The sequence below is a fragment of the Malurus melanocephalus genome, unplaced genomic scaffold (genome assembly GCF_030028575.1).
Source record: "Malurus melanocephalus ecotype Western Australia unplaced genomic scaffold, MMel_1.1 scaffold_581, whole genome shotgun sequence".
NCBI classification, from domain to species: Eukaryota; Metazoa; Chordata; class Aves; order Passeriformes; family Maluridae; genus Malurus; species Malurus melanocephalus.
Genome location: NW_026623813.1, coordinates 115,277 through 140,743, shown reverse-complemented (window position 1 = coordinate 140,743; position 25,467 = coordinate 115,277). Strand labels below are relative to the sequence as shown.

General features: G+C 37.6%; 1 protein-coding gene across 5 annotated transcripts in view; it reads left to right on the top strand.

Moving 5' to 3' along the window:
- Window positions 1-25,467, top strand: part of GULP1 (GULP PTB domain containing engulfment adaptor 1) — a 143,901-nt gene that overhangs the window by 93,745 nt on the left and 24,689 nt on the right. For all 5 annotated transcript variants that reach the window (XM_057382715.1, XM_057382712.1, XM_057382711.1 and 2 more), the window contains 5 exons: window positions 9,828-9,899; window positions 18,813-18,911; window positions 21,074-21,211; window positions 22,561-22,677; window positions 23,040-23,132. In XM_057382715.1, the coding sequence (XP_057238698.1) occupies window positions 9,828-9,899; window positions 18,813-18,911; window positions 21,074-21,211; window positions 22,561-22,677; window positions 23,040-23,132 (519 nt within the window). The remainder of the gene's footprint in view (window positions 1-9,827; window positions 9,900-18,812; window positions 18,912-21,073; window positions 21,212-22,560; window positions 22,678-23,039; window positions 23,133-25,467) is intronic.

Below are 25,467 nucleotides of genomic sequence, written 5' to 3'. Positions count from 1 at the left end.
AAAAAAAACAACAAAGGTGTTTCACACTTCATATTCCTGTCCTTTAACACTCGTCAGCACCTGCATCTATCCTGGGGTGTCTGTTATCCTGCCCACAGAATGTATATATAAATTATTTGCTACACACAGCATAATGATAATCCTAGAATTTGAGGAACAAATTAACTTCTCTGCTAACGATTGCTTAAAAAAAAAAACAAAAACAACTGAGACTATGTAAAAAATTTGGGTTCCTTGAAAAGGCTGCCAAAATTGTGTTAAATTTCCAAGCTTCACACACTCACRGCTCTTTCTTCAGAACAGCTCTTTTCTGGTGTGCTGCTTGTCCTCTGTTTGACAGYACATCGATTCTCTGAATCAAGAATTAAATCAGAAGTCATTTATTSTAATTATGGTGCAGTAAGCCTCGCAGTATTAAAAGTCCTGATTCACAAGCAGTTCAACGTCCTTAAAATAGGCAATTTCTTATTTCACATTGAACTGGAAAAGGTCTTTAATAAACTGAGAGTCATGGACAATAGTTATTTGTTCCTATTACTGAGGCTATTTGTGTTGGAATGAKGATTTTGTTCCTAACTGTGACTTCTGTTTTTTTGTCCCACAGGGAATTCCTGTTTCTGTGTTTATAATGTCATTGCATTGCATTGCCATGTTGCCATGGCAAAAGTGTGATAGTACAAGTTCAGTATTATGTTAGAGACAAGGGAGGTAGAAATCAGATCAAAATAAACTTTAACCACAAAATGTGAAATGTCTGTGGAATTTCAGCTSTGCTTTTACAAGATATTGCTAGTGTTTGCCAGGGCAAAAGAGTAGCTTCAATATGTTTTCTTTTGTATATATTAATAAATATACACTATACATGTGTGTATATAAATCCATCACAGTTTCTTCTGGTGCACCCCAGAAGTTCTGAATGCATCAAAATGCTCCCAGGTTCAGAAAGCTTCACCTAATTAGTAAAGCAGAATGGTTTTGCCAGTTTTCTGAATTAAGATGGCAAATGTTTGACATTATATGTTGGTTCCTCATAAGGGCTTTTTATTGTCTCAGTTCAGTTTTCAGTCTTCTTGGAGAGGTTTTGTTTGATAGCCCTAATAGATGTAACAAGAAAAAAAACAAAAACAGCAGGACAGATGGAGCTTGAGAACACAGTTCAAGCTTTAGCTTSCTATATTTTATTAACAAAGTGAGATGCAGAATACTGATACAGAGCTGACCAGTCGGTGCTGCATTTAAAGGAAGAGTGGGGTTATGAAAATCAGAGCATTGATTCAGCAGGGCAAAATGGTCAGAAACTGGGACAGCAGCTTTGGATGATTTATGCTGGGTGTTCATGTAGTGGTGAGAAAACCAGCACTTGGGACCTTGATCTTGCCATTCCTTTAAYTGTAGTGTTTTACTGGAGAGGTGTGTGGTTTTTGAGAGGATCTGGAAATCTCTCCATTCTGTATGGGAGTGCTGAAGAAAATGARTTTAACCTCGTTTTGGGTAGAGTAGTGGGTTTACACAAGTAGGAACAAGTCAATGCAGTGCAGGGAAGTTCCTGCTGAATGGCCAGTGTTGCTGACTGGCATCTGCAGAGGGGAAGGGGCAGGGAAAGCAAAGTGGGCTCTGTGTTCTGAAGCTTCTAACACTGCATTTCACACCTTTACRAAGAAATAGGACTTGTTGCAATTTTGTCTTATGTTTAAGGTGAGTTAAGTCACTGCGTTGGCATCTGGCTTATGAAAACAAAAAGAAAGAAAGCAAATGATGTCAAATTTGTTATATGCGGTTATTTGAAAATGTCTAGGACTTAGTGAAAAGTAGTGGTTTAGGACATTTGAGGGGCTAATGTGACTTTATGATTTTTCATGGAGAAGTGATGCCTGAGTTAAATCCAACTGCTGTGGATTATTATGGACTTGTGAAGCTGAAAAGTCTGTCCACCTTGTTGTTATTTACTTCTGAAGCTGAAAATTTGATGTGTTAAATAGTGAATGTTCATTATTTTTAGGTGGCTTTCTTCAATGAAGGCAAATTAAATACTATTTTTTACTGGAAACAATCAAGTTAGGAATAGAAATGTTCTAGATTGAGGCATTCAAGCAGTGTGATATGCCTTCAGTGAGTATCAGAGGTTTTCATATTTGAATATCCTTTCTAAAGGCAGTGTTGAGTTTGATAATTAGGTCTGTTTTCCCTGTTTTAATATAGGATAGCTCTTGAGCATGCCTTCACTGAATATTGGTTCAGCTATTAAAATTCTTGCRGAACTAAAGATGTGCTGCATTTTAAGACTGACCAAAAGAAGGTGGTGCCTTTGGGTTACTCAGACATCTCCTGGAGCCATGAAAGGATCTGACAGTTTCTCCTATCAAAAAGAAAAAAATAAATCTGTTCATATGTCTTAAAGCYAAAACTGGAAACATAGAGTATTTCCAAAGTTAGGCACAGTGGATAAATTTCAGAAATGTGTCATTCTTTAATTTACTCCTTCATTTTGTCCAGCCTCTGAGCACAGGATTCTTTAGGCTAAAGCTAAAGAACACAGCAACACACTTGGAAAAAAATGCTATCAAAAGGACCTGTGTAACAGCCAGGGAATGGATGGTGAGAAATTATGTTTTCCAGGGATTAATTTGCTCTCGCTGCCATTTTCTCCTGCCCTTGTTTATTACATGCCAAATGTTATCCTTGATTTTATTTATCAGCTGTGGGAAGTGCACCTGGATTAAAAGGAAAACAGTCCTTCAGTGTGATATACTACTGGTATTGACATCAGTGCCATCTGGACACCGGCAAAATGGTCTTTTTTAAGCCCTTTTYCCATACATCAAAGTTTTTAACGACTTTTCTAAAAGCGACTTGAGCTTGCTGGCCTCTTTTGCTGCAAGCTGGAATGTCCCTGAGAATTTTTTCTYTTTTATAATTAGTGTTTCCTGGAGGGACAGTCTTGACAAGATACATGTGTTACCTTTTTGACTCCTTTTCTGTATTCCAGCCTGCTCTTATCTCCCTGGTGTTGTTCCTGGCTGTATTAGCATTATTTCATCTTTAGAATTAGGTGGGTTAATGCTGAGCTCAGCTTTGATAGCCGTGTTGCAATCCAGTTTGATTTTTGATTTTATCCTCATTGATAGMTCCCTTGGCATGTGACCACACTGATCTCTCTGGAGAAGATTTAAGTTTTGATCATTTATCGAGCATGTCCTAAAGTCTTCTGACATTCTGCTTTCAAAGAAGCTGGTTTTAATACCATAAATGTATATTCCTATTGTATTTTTCTATTTCTGTGCCACTTCTGGCTGCAGTGGGACTTGATAAAGAATGTGGCCTGGTGTAATTATTCTATTCTTTATTCTTTTGCCTTTGGGGTTACACCAAACTGGATTCAGCTGACTTGGACCACACGTCAGGTTTCTTCCAGTCAGCAGCTGTATAATTTCTCATTTTACCATATCTGAGCATGGGTTAGAAGGGAGATGTAGGCAGGATTAGGGATGCCACAYGTCTTCAGTTTTTCAGGTATCTTTGCCCGAATATTCCTGGTTATTCCTGTTTCCAGACAGAGCAGGAACCCCATACAGGTGAGGTGTGCTGCTCCAGGGAAATTGCTGTTGTCTCTCATCTGTTCAAAGATCTGTTGAGCTTTASTTATTAAATAATGTTCTTTATTATTTATTAATAGATCCAGACTGAGACACTCAAATGAGTGCTTGTACATTTGATGGTGGAGAGCTTTTAATTACTGTACTTGTAGAGAAAAGAAGAAAGTACAAATTAAACTAGTGTGGCTTTTTGAACCTAATTATTTTATGATCCTTTTCTCTAATGCTTTCTTCTCCCCAAACATTTCAATAATTTATTAAATAGATTTTTCTTACTTAATATCTTAATTTCTGTAAATATTTTCTATTGATGGAGGGTATTATCTCCATTAGGTGACCCTTCCTTTTTTTTAATGTTTTTAATTGTGTATTCATCTTTTTTTTTTGCCAATAGTACTTGAACACTCCTTTAAAAATGCCTAGATTTTTTTCCCTGTGTCAGGGCCACCATTTGAGAAGAACATTAGATGTCAGACAAGCARGGGATATTCAGGGAATGTGCTGATGTCTGTGCCACTTTTCTGCCTCATACTCCCATGGGATGAGTTGGATTTCTGTTCTCATTTGGGTGGCAGTCAGGCCTCGTGGTTGTTTTTAAGGCGTAAAAAGAAAAGTTCTYCCCAAAGGGGAAACATCCAACCATTTGTGTACTCTGGCAAAAGCATTTATTGTAAGGAATCAAGGAAGATGCTGCAGGTGAGGACTTGGGCTGTGAGGTGGGGAAAGAGAAGGAACCCAAAAAACAATGTGGTGTTGGTTTTATGGTCCGTGTTGTCCTTCTTCTGTTTAAGTGCTGGAGAAGGCTCACGTGTGCAAGGCCAAACAAAAAYTCTGCCTGGCTTATGGAGTGGGAAACAGCTTAGACATTTGTTCAAAATTGGTCCCACTTCTCTTTCATTCTTGTTTTATACACTTGCTATCACAATGTGGACAYATTTGTCTTCCTTTCATCAGTAAATCAGCATCCCTGTGGAATGGAGGAGATAGAAGGAGCTAATTTGTCAAATGCTGGCAGCAGGTATCCAGTATTTTTGCTTTTTTTTTTTTCCCCTTTCTTTTTTGTATGAGTTTGGTAAGTACTGTTTTCATATAATTGCCTTTAAGTCTGCGTAAAAGAGAACCTTTAATGTTCAGGAATTTCAGAGTAAAACCAGAAAAGTGGCACTGCGAATGACTGAGGTTTTTCTAAATTGAAATGTGATGGCAAAGGAAAACAGATGTTGTTTTATTATTGAAATATCCTACACTGCTCTCTGCTGGAGGAGGGAAAGTCTACATTAAATATTCAGAAGCACACCTAAAACTATTTCCTAGTCAAGAGTTAAGTTTTATTATTTTTTAGTCTGGTAAAAACTAACCTTTCCTAAGCATGGGTAGAATTTGGTTTTGTTTTCCCCCCTAARCTTTGAAGAAAAGCACCTGGATATGTTTTCATGTAAAGCCAGTAAAACATTGAGAGTCAAAATCTAAGCTGGGGGAAGAATAACTGCCAGGAGAGTTTCCTACTAATGTCAAGGGAGAAAAGTGAGCTGCTAGCCTTACCAGTTCACCTGGCCCTACAAATACCTGTTATATACCCTACAAATACCTGTTGGGCACTTCAGAACAGCAGCAGACTTGTCAGAACTGCAAAGGATTCTGGATGCCTCAAGTTGTCTTATGTTTTAATTGACTTTTCATTGAGCCARCAGAGTAAAAGATTATTTACCTCATATTTTAAGAGTTTCTCCAGCCACAGTACAACTCCAAAAGCAGTTTTAATAATTTCACAGTGGAATTGGACCAAAACATGCCTTATGTTAATTTTCACCTACATTCTGAAAAATATATTCCTGTCTGTCTGAAAACTTGTGTACCACAGCCCTCCTGGTCATCACAGGACTAATTTTTCTCTCAGTTGCTGTCAGTGATAAAACTTCAGTTGATTTTAATATGTTAAAACATATTAAACAGTGTCTGTTATTTCACTGCAGCTGCATTATCTTGCAAATCTTTGCATGTGGAATGAACCCATGTGGTTGTCTGCTAATAGCAGATTATAAACAGTTTGATCTGAGGTGTTTGCCTTGTATATGGCTGTCCAACAGCTCACTTTCTTAATGGCAGACATCCCTGTACTTTAAAGGAGCACTTAAATGGTTCTGACTGATAAGATCTGTTGGCTTCATAAAAGTTATTTTTGATTACAGACAGTTGCAAGTGAAATGAGAATTAGTAATGTWTTAGGAAAATAGCCTTTCATCAGTTTTGTAGGGAATGCATTTGGAAGAATGGCTGACTGCAGTGAAGAATGTGTGGTAGAGAAAATTGCTTTAGCTTGCTTTTTGTTATACAAAATATAAAATGTCATCTTCCAACTTCTTAAAATAGCCAAGAAAATTTAGTATGTTCATGAAGAACCTATTCTTAATACTAAACAACAMATAAATATTTGAGTCTAGTGGCATGCCTGAATTATGTATCATGTCTGTTTGAATTGGCTTATTATGCATGGAGTACACCAACCTGAAGAATAATCTTTTTGCTCGTTGCAGACAGTAAATTGATGTAGCAGTCATATGTAAACATTTTCCAGCTGTATTATGTATTTGAACACATTACTTATGTAAAGAACACTTAAACATTTAATGCATTTATTAGTTTGCATTTAGGATTAAATAGTGAATGGCCTAAGGGGAAACTCTTATTTTCTGTTTCACTCTTCTGCAGTTAAGTGTAGGAATTGTATTAGCTTGACTCTCAGGAGCCTGTTAGGTTTCATTTGCTTGTCATGCTGCATGAGCTGGGCTGCAGAAGAGAACCTGAAAACAAACTCTGACTTGCCAAGTACCCATCTAAAACTATGGGTTGGCATTTCTCCCTAAAGGAGCCTGAGCATGAAAAGGGAAGTTTCATATTTATCCACTGTGCTTTGAAGTTTTTGTTGCAGAAACTCTTCTGTGATGAATACTTGTATTATTYGTGCCACAGCTGGACCAAATTGCTGATATACAAATATTTGTTCTCTGTGTTTGTGTGAGGTTTGGTGAGAAAAATCTACTGAAAAGCTCATAATGCAGTGGCCACCTTCCCATTTTGTGAGGGTGGTGAATTGTTGGACATTTCCTTTAGAAATCCCAGTGGCGGCGTGTCCGCCGTGCAGGGGATCCTACAAACATCACAGTGACCTTGGCAGCTGAACCCACAGCTCTGCAAATCCATCTGTTTGCTTAGCTTAACTATCATCAGCAATACCACAGTAATTTGTACYTAATATCAAACAGAAAATGATGATAGGTGACATGGAAAAGGTACAGAGCAGGTGAAAAAGCAAGCAGTAAAATGCCTCCAGGTAAATCAAGAGCTGTTTGTTAAACCTGCATTGCGTAGTTATTTGTTTSTTACAGTTGGAAAATAACCTGTCTGGGTCTGAAATTCTGTCTATATCTTTCCCCAAATAAAACAGTCCAGTTAATATGAATATTCAGAATATCTGCCCTTAATTGCYGGCTTTCCTTTTATTACTCTGACCAAGAAATAAAGAAGAGAGATGGAGAATGTAATGTGCATGTGTGAAATATGTAAGCAATTTGAACATAGCTGAATTAAAAAAAAAATAAATAAAACCAATTGCAATTTAAAGAGATAGAAATAAATTCAAATGGTGCAATCCATAGYATAGCCTTGTAATTTTTGCTTGGTGCTAGCATTTAATTTATACAAATTTATACAGATTCATGCAAATCTTCTTTGTGTATCTGGATTAAACAAGTTTTRCTATATTTTCCCATGCTTAATAGTTTATTATGCACAAGCTTGAATTCCACATCCAGTTCAAAAGTGCTGAGAGCCATAGAAATATCAGTGGTGATGCTTAATGTCAATACCCACACTCATCTGGAAGACAGTGAATGATTTACTGAATTCTGGTGGTTTATGTTCCGTAAATGCTGATATAAGGCTCATGGGGTTTCTGTATTCTCTGAGTCTTGGTTGTTTATTTCTTTCATAACTTATTGAGCAAACACAATGAGTTTTTCTCCAGGTTTTGTCAGTCTTTTAAGCTGCTTTCTGCAGTTTATCTTTCTATTTAGAAGTCTACTTCTCCCTCTCCTTCATGATCATAATTTCTGGTGTGGGGAACATTACTATGAGCTTTAAAATTCAGTGACATTTAMCAGATTCCCCAGCTGTGGCAGAAGCTTAATTTGATGCTTACATTTTCTRAGTCAGTAATGTGAATTAGCATGAGGTCCAAGCCCCTGGGAAAACTGTGTTTGTGGAAGGTACTGTTTGTGGAAAGATTGGTCTGCTGCTGGGATTTACTGAATACAGCAAAGATACCACTGGACTGGGAAGCAGAGGAGACAGCTGGGAGAGGAGTTATGGGGAAATGATTCCATTGCTTTCTTAGCTATCTCAGAGTTGGGTTATCTGGATGGAAGTAAATACAAAATGTAGGTCAGCCCTGTGTCCTTGTGCAGAAGCAGCTGCAGGCGAGGCAGTGAAACCTGGGACACCTCTGTGTGTGCGTGGCCCTAAACCCCATGGAGAAGCAGCCTGCTCACACTGATACCTGTCCTGCCAGCTGGAAAACAGCACAGACATGAGGAAACAGGCAGGGATGAAGCCTCTGCCTCAGCTGCCCACTTCTCCATGGGCAGCACTCACTGGGCTCTGCTCAYGGGGTTTTGTCCACACCCACAGCTGCTGTTTGCTGTGTTCATGCAGGATCCCTGCTCTGTGTCTCCCTTACCTGGACTGCTCACAAACCAGCAGCAATTCCTGTGTTCTGCCAGGTGTGGTGGATATAAACACATTTGTGAGCAGATWTCTGCTAATATTGGTGTTTCAGCCTTCCTCTTAGGCTCTCATTGGATTTTACCCACTGCTTTGGGGTTTTTTTGCTCACATACATTCACTCACCTTTCCCTTGCTGACTCTGCCACGTGCTGTATCCATAATGTCCAAGAATCATTCTTCCTCCTTTACATGCATTTTGTGCAGCTATTACTTTTCCAGGCATTATCAGTCATCAGAGACGTTGCAAGAACGACATCAGATCAATAGCAGAGGCTTGTGCTTTRTTATCCCAAACCCTCAGTTCCTGGCTGGAGAATTGTAATATTCGGGAATATTGACAGCAGATGTGTGGGGTGTTTTGATTTACACACCGTTCTATTCAAGGTGGCACGTCATATTTCAGAGTCAGTAGCAAATGTCTRATGAGTCTTCATTATTGGTGCAAGAGTATCTTGAGCACATTGACTAGAGTAAACATGTTCAGAAGGTTTGGATAGAAATAAAAACTTCAGTTATTCTGTTGACATTACCTGTGTCTTTACAAATTTAAGTTCCTTTTGAAACAAGTAGGACTTAAAAATTGTACACACCTCTGTGTGTYATGGTGTCATTACACAGAAAACTATACTTTATAGAAAGGGGAGGTTGTTTTATTTTCTAGCCTTATTTTAGCATGTACATGTACATGGTGTGACTTAACTGTACTTGAGTGTGAAAGGCAGTTGAAAATGAATTAATGTATGACATAAATGGGTTTCAGGCAGGATTTTAATGCCTTTTATAAGAGTACAGTAGAAGGCAAACACAACTGTGCAGAATACAAAAAAGCATTTCAGTGTACAAATTAAGAAATTATAAGGTCCCTGTRCTGTATTATGCTTTATATATGAAAAGACATGTGTTTGGTTTTCATCAAAACCTTGCTTGGTAAAAATACGAGCTCTAATAGAAATTACCTGAATATGACTCTTTGTTTTATATAAGCTGGAGCCTAGTTCTTGTAAATCTGTTAAATTACTATACCGAGCAGCTCTGAGAGGATAATCAGTTCTTTAAATTTATCTTGTGTGGCATAGTCTGAATGAGTGGCTTATGTTGATGCATGTGAAGTATCTTCTACTGGTATTTTTTATGCATGCTTTTATTATTTTCTAAAAAGAGTTATTACCAAAGTGGTAATTTCCCTGTGGAAAAAGGTTCTTTAACCTCTAATTTACTGATCTTTATAGGATGCTTTTTAAAGTCAATTTTGATAATGCTAATATTTGTTTAGAGTGTAATTCTTGTTATTTTCTTGGTTAGAAATAGCTGTGTGAAAGTTTTCTATTTATCAACTACAGAAACGATTGCCTTTCCAAAATGCTGTTTGGAAATAATTGGAAAATAAGATTACTTGAGTTGATGAGTCCTTTAAATGCATAACTTACTGCTCACAAATTACAATCTTTTCAGTTTCTGGGCAGTACAGAAGTGGAGCAGCCCAAAGGCACTGAAGTTGTAAGAGATGCTGTTAGAAAATTAAAGGTAAGAATTTTTAATGAAATATAAATGGAATAAACTCTTAACTTCTTTTCCCAACTAAGACACTGTGTAAGTTTTCTACATGAATTCACTGGCTCTAGAAGCAGTTGCTTTTACTAATCTCTTTGGTTCTTTCTTACATTATAAGTTTGCTTCTTACTGATCTCTTCCAGGTTCCTCCTTACTATGTCAGGTGTTCTGCTGTGTTCAGTATTTAGTTGTCGTACAGAATATGCAATTATTCATAAATTTTTTTAAATTTAATGTTCTTCAGTGGGTAATTCTTGTTCTTTGAACTTGTTTAGGACTTCGTTAGTACAAACTGAGGTAACAAGAATTTGTTTCAGCTATCCCCACCTATGGCTGAGAAAATSAGATTTTTGCAATTTCTTATTGGTYATATSTACTTGGGCAACAAGGGACCTATTGCATTTCCCATAACGTTTTTTTGTAAGCTTTTCATTGTTCTTTTAAACAAGTTCCTTGGAAATGGGCAGAAAACATGGAAATCAATATTGAAAAATTTGTGTTATTAGCATAATAAAATAAAATGAAGAAAGGAAACATGAAATTATTCATGTAGCTCAGCCTTTAAGGCTCAGGTTTCCCTTGAAAAAGCCATCTTTAGGTTGATCAGTAATCTTACTGAKGTATTGAAACACGTTCTTTGCTGTTGTTTTCACTATGCCAAAACAGTACAGCTGCCTTTGAAGGTTTGTTTAGTCGATTTTTAGTGTTTCATGTCAAAGAGATTCATTCTGCTGCAGTTAGACTCATTATTGCCCAGTTGTTTTCGAGTGTTTTAGGCTAAGTTTGACCCTTTTTAAAGCATTCTACCAGTGGAAAGAAAACGTGTGCACCTTGTTGTAGTTTGTCTTTATAAAATTCCAATGCCCTGAGCAAAGTTGGCATTGTGCACAGATCTGTCACAAAGATCTGCTGCTGTGGAAAAGTTTGGCTTCTGTTTTAGTGTTTTTTTTATTGGACTTCTCAAGATTACAGGTGCTGAGTGTCTGTGTCTCGCTGGTGGAACCCCAGGTTAGCCTGGGCCCTCACTGCTCCCTGGAGGCTTTGAGTGGGTTTAACTCTATGATTTCACAATGGAAATAGCTGGCTCTGAAAGCAGATCCAAAAAGGATTGCAAATAACTGCTCTCAGAAGTGTGGGCAGAACCAAAAATGCTCTGTGTATATTTGTGCTGTCACTGGGCTGTGTAGGTATCTGCTCTGACTTTCCACACRTGTTCCCTAAGCAAACCTCCTTGAAGACAGAAGTCCCAATGGTTGCAGCCAGAATTGCACTATTTTCTTCAAATYTGGGATTTTGGAGCTTAGATGTCAAGTATTGCATGTGATCTTACATAATCACGAGTTTATCAGAGAGCTTCCAAAGAAAATAAAGATGACTTTCATAAGGACTTGAAAAATCTTGGAACAGAATTCAGAGAGCAATAAAAAGGCTTTTATGTTTGCAACAATCCCCAATTAATTGAATASTGATTTGAAGACTGACTTAGGTTGTGCATCTGTATTCTTTGAAGAAAAGCCTAGATATACTGGATTTTGTTATTAAGCACACATCTGTAGCTTGTGTTTAGGAAATGCTAATTGAAAATTTTTAAGCAATTAAAACAGCTTGGAAAGTATTTTCTTATATCAAAATAAATATTGAAGAAATGTAAAGTTATTTTGGGGGTAGGAGAGAGTTTTTTAGAAGGCATGTAGCTTGTGACGCCATATTTATGGTTTTTTTTAATTATATGGATTTGGTTTTAGTTGCTATGTTTTTAATCATAATTTGTTTTTAATTAAAATTAATAGCTGACAACAAAAACAACTGACACTTTCTTAATGTTTAAAGCTATTTTTACAAGTGACATGCATCACTCTGGTAACCTTTTGAAGTCACGTGCTTACAGTGATGTATAGACCATGAAATATTGCCACCAGAAAGCATTTTTGTGAAGCCCTCGCTTGATGCAACTGTGTCATAGTCAAGATTTGATATACAACTGTTTACTTTAAATCCAGAGCCCTTAACTCAGCACAAAGACTTGGGCTGCCAAACATACACACTGCTGCTGCCATTCCACAAACTGATTTTTCCCAGCAGATGGAGCTGATGTTCTACAGAAACATAAAATATCTTGGACGAACTTTTTTTGATGCTTCATTGTACTTTTATCCCATATACTACTTTTAGATTTTCTTGACAATTTTTCTGGGGCAGTTGCAGTTAAAAGATAGGTTTTTTTCCAAGCAACTATGTTTAATTTTTCTAGAGGATTCTCCAGTGGTTTTATCTAGGTGGGATTTCCCCTTGTGTTTTCCAAGTTCTTGGAGCTGTACTGCAGGAGAAAGAGGAAAGCTGGACACTAATTTTTTTTAAATGTGTGTATTTATTTGTAAGACAAGGTGAACTATTTTCATAATTTGTTACTAATCATGTTTTCCTTCAAGTTTTCCAGTCAACCTTATTTCCAAAATGAAACAAAACTTAAAGCACATGGTACCCAGATGCTGAATACAAACGTGCCTACAGTGCTCAAATGTCTACATGTTGTCAGATCACATTTTATTTTAAGTGCAATGATTATTTTCCTTGATTAATGAAGATTGTAATTCTTAATCAGCCTGTAGGAATGAATTTGATCYTTCTTATAAAGTGTTTGAGGTGCTGCCAGAGGTGGGAACAGGTAGAAACAGCAGTGTAACAGATGGAGGGAGCAGCATAACCAGAGCAGTGGTAAGAAAGCTGCATTGAGGAGTGGTATAGAGAAACCAGAAATGAACACCTGAGTTTTGGGCTGTTCCTTCTACAGTCTGAGGGATGCCTTTGTGAGGGGCAAACTTGAGGCTGTTCATTTACCCAACTTTCAAATCATTGTCCTTTTTTCTTCCACTTTTTTTTCTGCAAGTGGAGTTGACCAGACAGAATGCAAATGGAATGAATCACTTTGAAACCACTTGAAATATTTTTCATCGTGACCCTTAAGGATACACAAAGTGAAGAGTGCTCGTTCCACACATGCCGAGATGCTGTCCTGCTGCTGCCCTTAAAGCACCAGCAGTGGATATTGTTCTGAGCTCCCTTCCATGTTAAAGCTCAGTTTCATTTGCTGTTGAAAGGACAGGGGAGGGTGGAGTGCAGAGATTTAATATTGGGATAAAGAGATTTCCAGCCAAGCCTTAGAGCCATGACCGCTCTCTTTGAAGTATTGCAGAAAGCAGGATTTGTGGTTCAGGACCAGTCAAGGACATCCTGAAAACCAAAGCAAAGCAGATGAGAAGAGCTGAATAAGAAAATACCTGTTACCTTGCCTCTCAAAAAAAATGCTAAAAATCAAACCTTTCCCCTACCCCCAAAAAATCAACCAAAACCAAATAAACATGGAAAAAAAATCAAAAACACATTGCCAAAAAAACTCCAACAAACCCCCAAAACTCCATGCTACCAAACAAAATAACTGCCAAAAAAACCTCACAACAACAGCAAAGCAGCCCACCCCCAAAGAAAATCCCAAAAATCTTTCAGGAAGTGAGGGATGGGAAAAAGACTGCGCACTGTGGATGATAGATGGATAGCCTTCCMCTCAGTGTGTGTCTGGAAAATAAAATACAACATATTCCATAGAAATACACTTCTGGATGGCTTTCCCCTACTCAGATCATTATTGAGAGATCKAATTTTGCGTAGCAGTGGCCTTTTGATCCTTTTCCTCCTCTTAACAGCTGCTTTTCAGAGGCCATAATTTCATTATTCACATCAAATGTCCATGAGAGTCTGGACCGTAACATGACCAATAAGGTGATGTGAATGAAGGGACTGCAAAAAAGAATTAGGACCTGTTGGGAATTTTTCAGGCATCTTTCCTTATAATGAATGTTGCCATGAAAGAGAGGAAGAAAAGCATCTTCTCCAAGCCAGGTTCCAAAGCTGTTTCCCAGTTTATTCAGTGACCTTGCCCTAAACCAGGGATCTTTTAAGGTGTCTGGTGAATCACTGGTAGCCTGCATTAAATGAAGGAGTTGAATCTCTGTTCCCCAGGATTAGCACCCAATCTCAAGAACATGTCCTTTTAATGTCCCAAGTATTTTTAATTAACTCTTGAATTGTGSAGGGAGGTGTAAATATTAAAGAGAAGCACCTCGTTTTGATTGTGTGGCTTAAATTGACTTACAGATCTATAATTTATCTTAACAATCAGTTACAGTTCCTGGCTATTTTGAAAACATGATTTTTCCTCACAGTATTTTGCTGATTGTGCTTTGCTAAGACTTGATGCATAAACACATCAAATTTAATTTTAATATGACTCTTTGGCTATCCAATTTTCCCTGCTACTGTAATAAATTACAAAATATATGGATAGTTTTTTTCTTTTCTGATTTTTAAAGCTAAGTTAAACTGTAGAAAATAGGTTTATTTGTATCTGTTGCTTTCCCTAATAAGTGCCATGAAAATGCAATGTTAATTCTAAAGCTGTTAAACACAATCAAGCCCATCCCAGTGAGCTGGACCAAAGCTGGGTTTCGTGCCTGAGAACATTATATGTATAAACTAACAGCTTAAGAATTTGGCCCATCGTGCCTCTTCCCAAGCCATGCTGTGATTCATTATAATTTTATATCATTTTCCATTCTGATGCCAATGGGAGGCTACAGATTTTTACCCTCTTAAATAATCTTGTTACTGTGTGGAATACAAATATTTCTTTGTTTCAAATGTGTGCTGATAGGAGAAAATTATGTTTGTGCATCTCCCAGGTCCAGGGGTCCCTCGGGGTCCTCCTTAGGAAGAAGGAATGAGTAGAAATGAAGAAAAGAGAAAAGAAAATTACCTGATACCTGACTCAGTGATGGGCTGTGCTGTCTAAATCCCACAAAGGTTYGAGAGGTGGCTGAACTTGGCATTCTGGAGAATGTCAGAAATAAAAGAAATTGCTGATCAGTATCTGTGTGTTATCTGTTACAGCACAGGACAGGGAGTGGTCAGGAAAAACGCTAAGAAAGTAACTGCCACMGGTTTTCTGAATTAATCTTTGTGTGCTGTTCAGTCAGAGTTTTCCCAGTAAACCTTTAATTATAAAGTTMATTTGTCTGCATGTCTGTATTGAAGGGGTTCTTTTGTAACTGGTTTATTTCACCATTGGCTTGYTTTTTATTTGATTGAGTTTCTTAAGATGGGTTTTCCAGCCTTCTGCTAACTTTGGTAAATATGCTGTGATTTTTTTTCCTCAGTTTTGTCAACATCCTTCTGCATTTGAAACCCTCAGCAGATAAAATTTGAGTTTTTTTCTCACAAGCTGCTCACACAGTGTGACCACCATTGCCATGTTATGGATCTCTTTGAAATATCTCCCCAGTTTTAGTTTCCTGAGAAGGCCCACAGTCAGTGGAAGGCCTGCCATGTTATCAGGCCTTCACTGATTCCATCTTCACAGGAGATTCTCCCAAGAACCAAAGTTTGTTGTCAGTTGGGATTTGCGGGGTTCCTGTAGGAAAACAAACGGGCTCTGCTGGGAGTCCAGTCTGTGGTGCTCTGGTTGGTGAGGGCTCTCTCTGTTACTTGTCCCCCTATCAGCCTTTGTGGTCTGCAAGCTTCCTCTGTCATGATTTTAGATTTCATATGATTAGTTCTTTTTCTCCCCCCTTTTTTCTCCCTCTCGTTTATTCTGCSTGCAGATTTTATCAGTAATTATTTTTCTCCTGGTCATTGTTCAATAATGTCATGCTTAAGAAATAAAGCCTGCTGGAATACATTAGAAACATATCTTCCCAATGACAATTTCCTGTTTATAACTGCATCTGGAGACTAATGCAACTAACTTAACTCATACTTTCTTTCTRTTGCTTCACTTKCTTGAATATAACGGCATGCAAAATGCAGATACTTTGTCGACGTGGACAAGCTGCATTTTTTGTAAAAGTATTGATCATCATTAATTTCAACTCACTTGTATTCTCTAGTTTTTGAACTGGCTKTATGTTTTTTGAGAGTGGAGACGTRGTGGGATCAGTTTGTTTACCCTTTTTTCAGAATTGGCTCAAAACTCTCTTCTGGAACTTCCTCAGTGTTGTAAGTCTTCTTGACTACTTGGAGCARGCTTTGGCCAGCTGTTCTAAAACTTGTGCAAGTTATTCACATCACTTGCTTTAAAAYCTTTTTCTTCAAAACTTACTWAAWAAAAMCCCAAAACCTACAACTTTTTCATGTTGTAGCTGTTGTTTGAGACTGATGAGATGATTGCCATTGGAAAATCAGGCATTCCACCATCATTCTCAATGCATACCATGAGCTTAACTCAGTAAAATCAAATATGATTTATGCTTTCTCTTCATTACTGCACAGAAATACTTGTGCATGGCTTGATTGCAAAGGGACATTTGCAGAAGGTCAGAATTTGCACAAATTCCAGGCTCTTTCAAGTTCAGGGGTGCTCCAGGATTGTCTTGGGTTTCTTTCTGGGGTGCTGTTGAATACACTGGAAATTGAGATGTCCAAAGTGTCCTGATGATCTTGGACTTTGTAGTCATTCCCTTTAACACCTGGCAATGCACAGAGTATTGAGAAAAAGGATCACATATGTCCTCAAAATCCCACCCAATGAAGGGACAGCATGAAATTACAAATCAGGGAGGAAAGCTGGTGGTGTACACGTAATGAATAAATGTACGAGCTGAAAATGATCTCAGGACAGTTTAAGTTTTATATTCATCTTGGGAAAAAAATCTGTGCTAAGAAACAATCTGTGTTAATAAAGCAATGATTGGACTTTTTCCTATTTAAGCACAGATTTACACAATTTAAATTTGCAGTATAAAGTTTAGGACAGATTTTGTGGGTTTTAATGTGTGATTTTTATTAAAGTAAAATTATTTTTTATTGTAGTAAATTTGAATTTTCTTTTAAAGTCAAGAAATATTGTTGGCAAAATTCCGTAAACCAGCAATTATGATTTTTAAAATTTTATTTTCTATAAAATCTTTTTAAGAAGAATTAAAATTTGCATACGGAATGGCACACCTCAATAAAAATACAGGGATTAATGTGTTTTAGTCATTTATATATGCAAGATATGGGCTTGAAGTTAAATAGGAGGATAGTAAAAGGATGTGTTGCAAGAGSCAAATACWTGATACTGAASAGAGAGAATGRGAATTTTTTTTTTTTTACTTTCATCTAGTTGGTTTTCACTTGTAAGTCATCCTGTACAAATATTTGTATAAAAGAATCCTTTATAAAATGTTTGGCCAGTGACTGTTGCAGTCCTAGAGGTTGAAATCTAGGATGGGTATTTAGGCTAAAGAGTTGGTTTTTAGTGGCATAGAGTGATTTAGGACGGGATTGTTGGGGTTTGTGGGGTGGGAGAGGGCTGTTGTTTTTTTTTTACCAAGTGTTTGATACAGCTATTGGGATGTATCGATCAGTAATGATGTGTCTGGAGAAGCTCTATTACTGTGTGGAGTTTATAGAATTAATTATAAMTTAATGTTTAGCTATTAAATATCCAATAAGTATGCCTTGAAAATGAAGAATAAAATTGGGAGGAAGGGAAGAATGAGTTCATTTTGTGCTTTTAGGATGTTCTCACAACCAGTTAATAATTTGCCATGAATGAAGCTGACCATAAGCAAAATGAAATAAGAGATTGACAATGATACTGTGCAAAGCAGTTTTGTTACAGGAAGATTTCCCTAGTTCTGTTGGAAAAGGAACAGAGCAAAAATCCAAACCCTGAACTATCACTCAAACAAATAATTATTGTTATCATAGTTTTTAAGAATTTGTGGGAGGTGTGTCAGTTGGCTACAGCCAAACGCTTCACARTCACAGGGTGATTCAGGCTTGTGGCTTTCAGGTTGGATAGGGCAGCACCCTTGGTGACATCCTAGACTCATTATGGCACTAAAAGCCATTGTTCACACTGACTTCTGAGACAGTGGATTTGTACTCATGGAAATTATGCACCCAGTGTATCATGGAATGGGAATGGTGAGCATAATGTGTTCAAACAGAGCTCTGAAGCAGAGACTCCAACTCGTGGCCTTTGGTGGATCATCATCCTGATTTACGTGTTTGAAAATGCCATTCCAGGCTGTCAGATACCGCAGAGAAAAAAGGCAACATTTTGCTCTGGTAACACAGCAAAATACAGATCAATCATATATTTGCTAAAAGAAAGTTAACCAGATGTAGGGCACTTCTTAGCTGTCATGCAGAGCAAATTCAAGATACTGTGCTGATTTTATAGGCAGTGCTCATGAGAGAGAGAGGAAGTAGCTCCAGCAGCTAGGAAAGGAAAAGAGAAAGAAAGGGTGCAAAATGTGTTGAATAGGACACATCACCCAACCCAGTCATAGAGAGKGCTGTCYAGCCATCMTCTGGTGGGCTGCTGGCAGAWAAATCCTSAGAATAAAATGAAAGAGATCAARTRYTTCTTAGGTGCTGACAGCTGCAGGGCTTTCAAWCTGCCCTAGTTTAAAACAGCTGATTCCTTAAAGGAACATCTGGAAGTGCCCTCCACGCATGGGCACAGAGGTGAGTGTGGAAATAGTGGGGTGTGGAAAACACACCAGTGTTCCCTGTTCAGCAGCCAGGCAGCTGCTGAACTGAAAGTGTTTGTGTTTCTGCTGGTAGAAATCTGATGCAAAAGCTTCAATTGCATCATAAAAAGCTGATATAAGTTACAGGAGACCATGCTAAGTAATTTTAAAATACTTTTTCCTGAATTTTAGGAGCACGCTGTAGTGTGCAGTTAGAAATGCTGGTGCCCATCTAAAACTTTGGAAATGGTTGGTGYTGTTATGGGAAGCCTTTTGAAGAAGGAAGGAAACACCTTCAGGTGGAGGGAGTTGAGAGAAAACAAGAATTAATAAAAGCAAACTTAACGTGATTGCTTTTTTCATCTTTTAGTTTGCAAGACATATCAAGAAATCTGAAGGCCAAAAGACGCCCAAAGTTGAGTTACAAATCTCAATCTATGGTGTAAAAATTCTAGATCCCAAAACAAAGGTAAGAAACTTACATGTTTGGGGGTTTTTTTCATGCTAAACTAGTAAATATTAATTTCACTGGTTTTAATGTTTCAGTTGGTTTCTATTTTTTGAAGTATTATAACAAAAGCCATTCTGTTGATTGAAGAAGTCTCCTAAATACCATGTTTTGTTMCACCACTGGATGCCATCTTTCCAGGAAGGTACATGACAGTTCTGAAGGCAGACTGTACCTAATGTGGCATTCAATTTCTTTAACCCTTTCACAGCAGGACTTTAAAACTTTGAGAAAGGTGAAAACAATGTGTTAAGTTAATGTTAACACGTGATAAAAACCTTTCTGTACACGTGTTGAACATTGAATTTGAAAGAATCTTTTTTCTTGCTTCTTAATGATGGAGCAATTGCTGCATTTGGGCAGTGGCTCTGCCTTTTCCCTAGTGGTAGCTGTAGTTCAAGGCTCCAGATGCTTGCAGCCCAATTTTCAGGCTGTTGATACAACCAGAACTCAACAGCTCATACACAAGGAGAGGGGGCCAGAAATATCCATGTCAACTTTAATTGGAGTTTTTGCATCTTCCTTATGCCATAGGGCAGATGGGGGTGCTAAACCCCATATCCTGGCAAAAACTGTTTTAAAACAASAGTTTGTAATGCCAAAGGATCTTAGCCTTCCTGCAGAGATGAACAGAAATCTGTGGGATATATGTTCCTGGRGGAGTAGGAACATTCTAATCTCTTAGCAATGTTGTTATTACAACTCAAGCAGTAATCAACTGTGAGTAGTCCTTTATCTCCTCCATTCTGTTTCTTAAAGCTGCAAGTAAATTTCAACCAAATTTTCCTTCTTTTTGCACAACTTATGATGATTTAGAAAATTACTTCAATTGTTATCACCACTAAGTCTTTTTTTAGTGTATTTTTGAAACAAAGTACTTACAGAGGAATTTTGGTTTATAGTTACGTGGTGACTGTTAATTGCAGTAGGAACAAGAGGCTAGCTTATATATCAGGATCTGATTCTATACTTGGCACTCAAAAAAAATATTATGGAAAAGTGGTTATGTCCTTAAATGACATAAAATAGTTATATGGATCTGTAGGCCTCATCGTGCTAGGGCAAGCATGTGTTATATTATTTCTGTGTGTTAAAGAGCTAAAACAGAAAGATTTGGGATGTGGGAAAAATAGAATACTCAGCAGAACAGCTGTAAAGACTGAGAAAATGAGCTCAGTTGGGASAAGGGGAAAAGATTGCCCCCAGGGTGCATTTTTGGATATGTGGTTGTGTGCAGAGAGGGTATGGGCTTCACAGTAAGCTGGGAACCCCAGTGTTGCACAGACTTTCTTTTTTAATAGATAATAGTTCACATTTAAGCAACATGTTTTCCTTTAAAGCAAATGCTGCTTTCCCATGTAATAAGCCAAATAAAATRAAATACCAAGAAGAGACTTGTTGAAGAAAAACAACAAAAAAAAATAGTCAAGATAGTTTATTTCAGTCTTGTCAAGCTCTCTCAGCTGAGGAGCATTGCCATTGAAGCTTTCTAAATAGCTGGAATTTGCTTTTTAATGGAAAGTGAAATATAGTAGCAAAAATATACAAATAATAATGCTTAAAAGGTGCTTATGTGGCACCTAAAAAAACCACTTACTTGTATGTCAGATTTATTTCTGTGTATTTGGTTAGCAAAATCATGTTATTTCTGTTTTCTATATTTAGTGTAGCAAGGTAAGGACTCATTTCAGTAAAACCATTTTAACAAACCTTGGGAGATGATGAATTTTGAAGAAGTTGAGCATCTGGAAAAAGAACAGATTATTTTACATAATMAGGCCCTAAATAAATTGCAGAGGGATGCAAGGCAACAGCAAAATCAATTTTCTCTAACAGAAATTACTGTCCAAATAAACACTTCCAGATAAATGCTGTCYAAATAAAAACTTCCTGTTTACATTCAGTAAAAATGGAGTGTGGTTTTTTGTTGGTTTTTTTTTTGGAGATGAGTTTGCTAACTTCTCTTATACTTTAAGTCCATTTTTGGATTCATGTACAATGAAAAGCATTCAAAAATGTTATTGCAGCTTGCCTGCTCTGTAAATCCAGAGCTTTCCTTTGTGCATCTGTATCCTAAACAAGTGTAGTAATTTCTTAAGAATTATCTCTCTGTTTGTTTGCAGGAGGTCCAGCACAACTGTCAGCTCCACAGGATATCTTTTTGTGCTGATGACAAAACTGACAAGAGAATATTTACTTTCATATGCAAAGACTCAGAATCCAATAAGCATCTGTGCTATGTGTTTGACAGTGAAAAGTGTGTAAGTATGCAAGATGCTCTGCCAGGCTTGAGGTGCCTTCAGCTGATGGAGAAATAGTGCAGGAGTGGCTGATTAAAGAAAGACACACAGCCTGCCTTGTAATTGGGACTCCATTTTTGATGCCAATATGGTGCCTTGTAACTTAGATGCATTAAATTAAGGGAGAGTCTCTTTCTTCCATGGGATGCTTTTCTGGGATTATTTCTCTTAATGCCCAGCTCAGAATCCTGGGGGAAGCATCTGCAGTGCTCTGGGAGAACAGGCTCCATCCCACCGTGCTTGAGATGTTTGCACAGCTGTTGTGCAGAGATTATTGCAACTCAGGGGCTGGGATACCCTTGCAGGCTCTTTTGCTGATGTGTCTCCATTTTTTGGTGTTRGGGGGATTTTGTGTGTTGTTTGTCTTTTGGGTTTTTTGCTGGTGGGTTTTTTAAATTGTTTTATCATGACGAGGTTCTCCCTTCTTTATCCACCCCTTTTCCTGCCACTTCTCTCAAGTGTGACCCCATAAAGCACTCGCAGACAATTCACTGCACCAAGCACTCACATTTTCTGGTGTCTGAGACACAGCAGTTATTACTTTCTATTTACTTTCTGTACTAAAGTTCTAAGGCAAGTACTGTATCCACATGTTCACCTGTTTTTGGTGCTCCTTTAAGTTTTTTTCTGATACCTTGGTGTGCTCCATCACCTTCCTGTAGGCTTATTTTACCCCCATCATTTTTGAAGTGGATATTCTGCATTGATTGTACAAACACGCCATAACATATTATATGAATCAGCATAGAATTAGTAAATTATTATATCTTGCACATACAAATGCAAATTCTGGAGATTTTTGTGTTTTTTTTGTAGTTGGAAATAATTGTGCAGACGAATATTTATATGCAGTATCCTGAGTGAGATTATATAGTACTAGCAAAAACAAGTGTTGAAATCCAGATTTAAAATCAATAAGGGGTCAAAACATCCATTAGCATGAAAACACATTATTTCATTAAATRTAAAATAATTTACTTAATGATTTAACAGGCTGTATTTGCTTCAGAAGTCATCAGAAAAAGCCCTTGTGCAGCACGGTATCCGTGTTTATGGAAATTGTAGACATAATTTATGCCGTCCAGTCTCCCTTCTTTTTCCAGAGTATTTTTATGTTGCTTTTGTAGCATTTTGCCAAGATATTTTGCTGGAGGGTGTTTACCATGCTCCTTGGTAGTGTTGACTTCACAGGGAATGGGGCAAAGCCTTTGAATGTGATGTGGTGTAAAGTCTTTTGTGATCATCTGAAATGAAAGGAGCTATCTAAAATGTAATTCCTAACTAATTTCAGTCTTGTGTTTTATGTAAAGGCAGAAGAGATAACTTTAACAATTGGTCAAGCCTTTGACTTAGCTTACAGGAAATTTCTGGAATCTGGAGGAAAAGATGTTGAAACAAGGAAGCAAATTGCAGGTTTACAGAAAAGAGTAAGTTCTGAACTATGTTTTTTTAAAAGAGTTAAAAGTACATGCTGCTGTATTTTAATTATTTACTTTTTGTGAAAGCATAATTTCCAGCATTATTCTCAGATTGTTAAGGTTAAAAAAAAAGAAAAGAAAGACTGAAAAAAAAGTGTTTAAAAGTATTTCATATTTTACTGTCTTGAACGGACCTTAAAAAGCAAGGCTGAAATATGGAAGATATTGAAATTTAAATGTTTTGTAGTCAGATAACTAGTTAAAACTTAATTCTAAATCACCAGGTCTCAGCTGAAGTTTATGCTCAGTGCATGCTGTTGTTGGAATCCACGACTATCCCAATAGCTGTTGAATAACCGCTTGCTTTGTAGATCCAAGAATTAGAAACCGAAAATGCAGAACTGAAAAATAAAGTTCAAGATTTGGAAAACCAGTTAAGAATAACACAAGTACACGCRTCTCCAGTAAGTACATCCCATAACTGTGGTGTCTGCAGTCTCTCTGTGTCTGTAATCACCTTATGAGCGTTGTCCCAGTGATTGCCATTAACCTGCAGTGATCCCGTAACACGGCTGGGGAAGGGCGGTGTTAACAGTGAGATGGTGACAAACCAACCAGTGCAAATCAAACTGGGGCTCTTTAACCCCTCTCATACCTATTTGTTGCTCCCTGAGGAAGTGCTCTCTGGAGCAGAGATATGAAAGTGCCAGCTGAGGGTGAAAAACTGTTCCACACTGAAAGGATCGGGGTCGTGCGCACTGCTTGGGAGCTGCTGGGAGCTTTGTCACAAGTACATGGTCACCAGGACTGACAGTTTGCCTTTTCAAGGAGCATTAGGTAGAGAAAGAAGAGAAACTGTGGGTTCCTCCCTGGAAATTCCCAAGTGCCTGCAGTTGCTGTAGATGGGGAGCACAGAATTTCGTTTAAATTGCTGGCTCGCATCTAGGCAGAGCCTCCAGAATCGCAGCTTGCTCTGCTCTCTGGTCCCAGGGACTCCCCTCTTCTCACAAGTGTGTTCCATCTGCACAGCTTTAGGCAGCTGTGAAAATAAATCAAATTTCTTAATGTATGTGTGGCAAGTTCTTAGAAGARGAGGAACTGCTTTCAGCTGTGCCTTTTGGGCCGCCTTGTTCCTGCCCTGAATGTTCACAATTTCCCCCTAAGTGGATGTTCAGAAACGTGGGCAGAGTAAAAGCAGTGGTGCTGACAGATTCTCAGCAGTGTCTGTGCACTCCCTTGATGCTGATTAGATGGCTGATCCCATGAGGAACTGCCATTTCATTTTACTGAAATCCATTTAGAGGAGAGAGCACCATAAATTATAAATAYTGTGTAACTACCACAGTCAACATTTAAATTACGGATGTCTTCTCACTTATGAAGCATTCAGTGATAGGTGATCAATTTTAATGCTAGATTTAATATCAGCTTAGTCAATTCTTTAGTCTTTTTCCTCAATTGGGATGGCAGTTTGTTTTTATTTATGAATATAATAACTAAATGTATATTTGATTGCAAATAAACAGGTTCTTGAATCCATTGCAATCAATGCTTGTCTTCCATTTAAATTAAAGAACTTTCTAATTTAATTAAGAAAAAAAAATTAGGGAAAATTATTAATTATGCCAAAAAATATCCTGGAATTTGTGATTTATTGTGTTTTTAATACAATGATGTCACATTCCTTATTAAAGCTTTAAGATCTRAATTTGTTAATTTGCCAGCCATTTGTAAATTCTCTCCCTAGATGGTTTTATTGTTAATTACTATTGGTGCAATGAATAAGCATATTGCTTAAATATCACTTATGCTACAAGAAAGCTATAGAAAATGGATAATTATTGATACCAGTTCAATCATTGCAATGACCCACTATCAGCTATTAATTTACACAGTAATTTTATTGCTTTATTTACTCCTAAATCTTTAAAATGAAACCAGAAAGACTTCCTGTCCCAGATGATTACAATTGCAGTAAAAGCCACCTAGCAGCCTGTTTAACATCTGCATCCATTCTGACACCAAGGAGATTTCTAGAAATGGGGGAGTATTGGAACAGAAAAATGGAAATTGGAGTATTGGATGCCCTGACGTGGAGCTCTCTCTGCTCTTGGAGATATTGAATCCTCTCTGAGCACGACCCTCACCAGCCTCAGCTAATTGGATCCTGCTTGGAGCAGGAGTTTACATTCAGCTCCTTTCCTTTTGCAGGATTCTTCCATCAGTTGTKCAGCCAAAAATTACAGCAAAACAAAAACAACAAACCAACYGAACAAAACCAAACAGMTTTTTAGGGCAATGTSTTYCTCAGCTSCAGGCCCACAGCAGCACCCACCAAGCACTGTCAACTTTGACACCTTTTACCAAGGGACACCTTCCCAGCAGGTTCCTTCTTGTGGAGGTGGTAAATCAGAGCTCTAGGTGTGCTGCTGTAAAAATAACTCCACCTAAATACAACAGTTGGGTTGAGAATGAATGAAAGAATGGCCTGGTGAGGTTGTCAAGTGACTTCAGTGCAGAGAAAAGAAAACAGAAATATTTTTAGGGCACTCTTGAGTCTGTTAAAAGGATTATCAGTCAATGTGCCTGGAATACCAGTGAATGTGATGACACCTRTCTCTTATTTTACTCTGTGAGCAACAAATATGTATGAAAGAAGAAAATTACAAACAATTTATAAGACTATTGATTGCCTGTTATAGTTTGCAATTAATTTGTACACTTTCCATTCAAATCAACTGTAATTTCAAGTATGATTCTGCAAAGTATCCCTATTAGAAAAAAGAAGTGGTGCAAAAT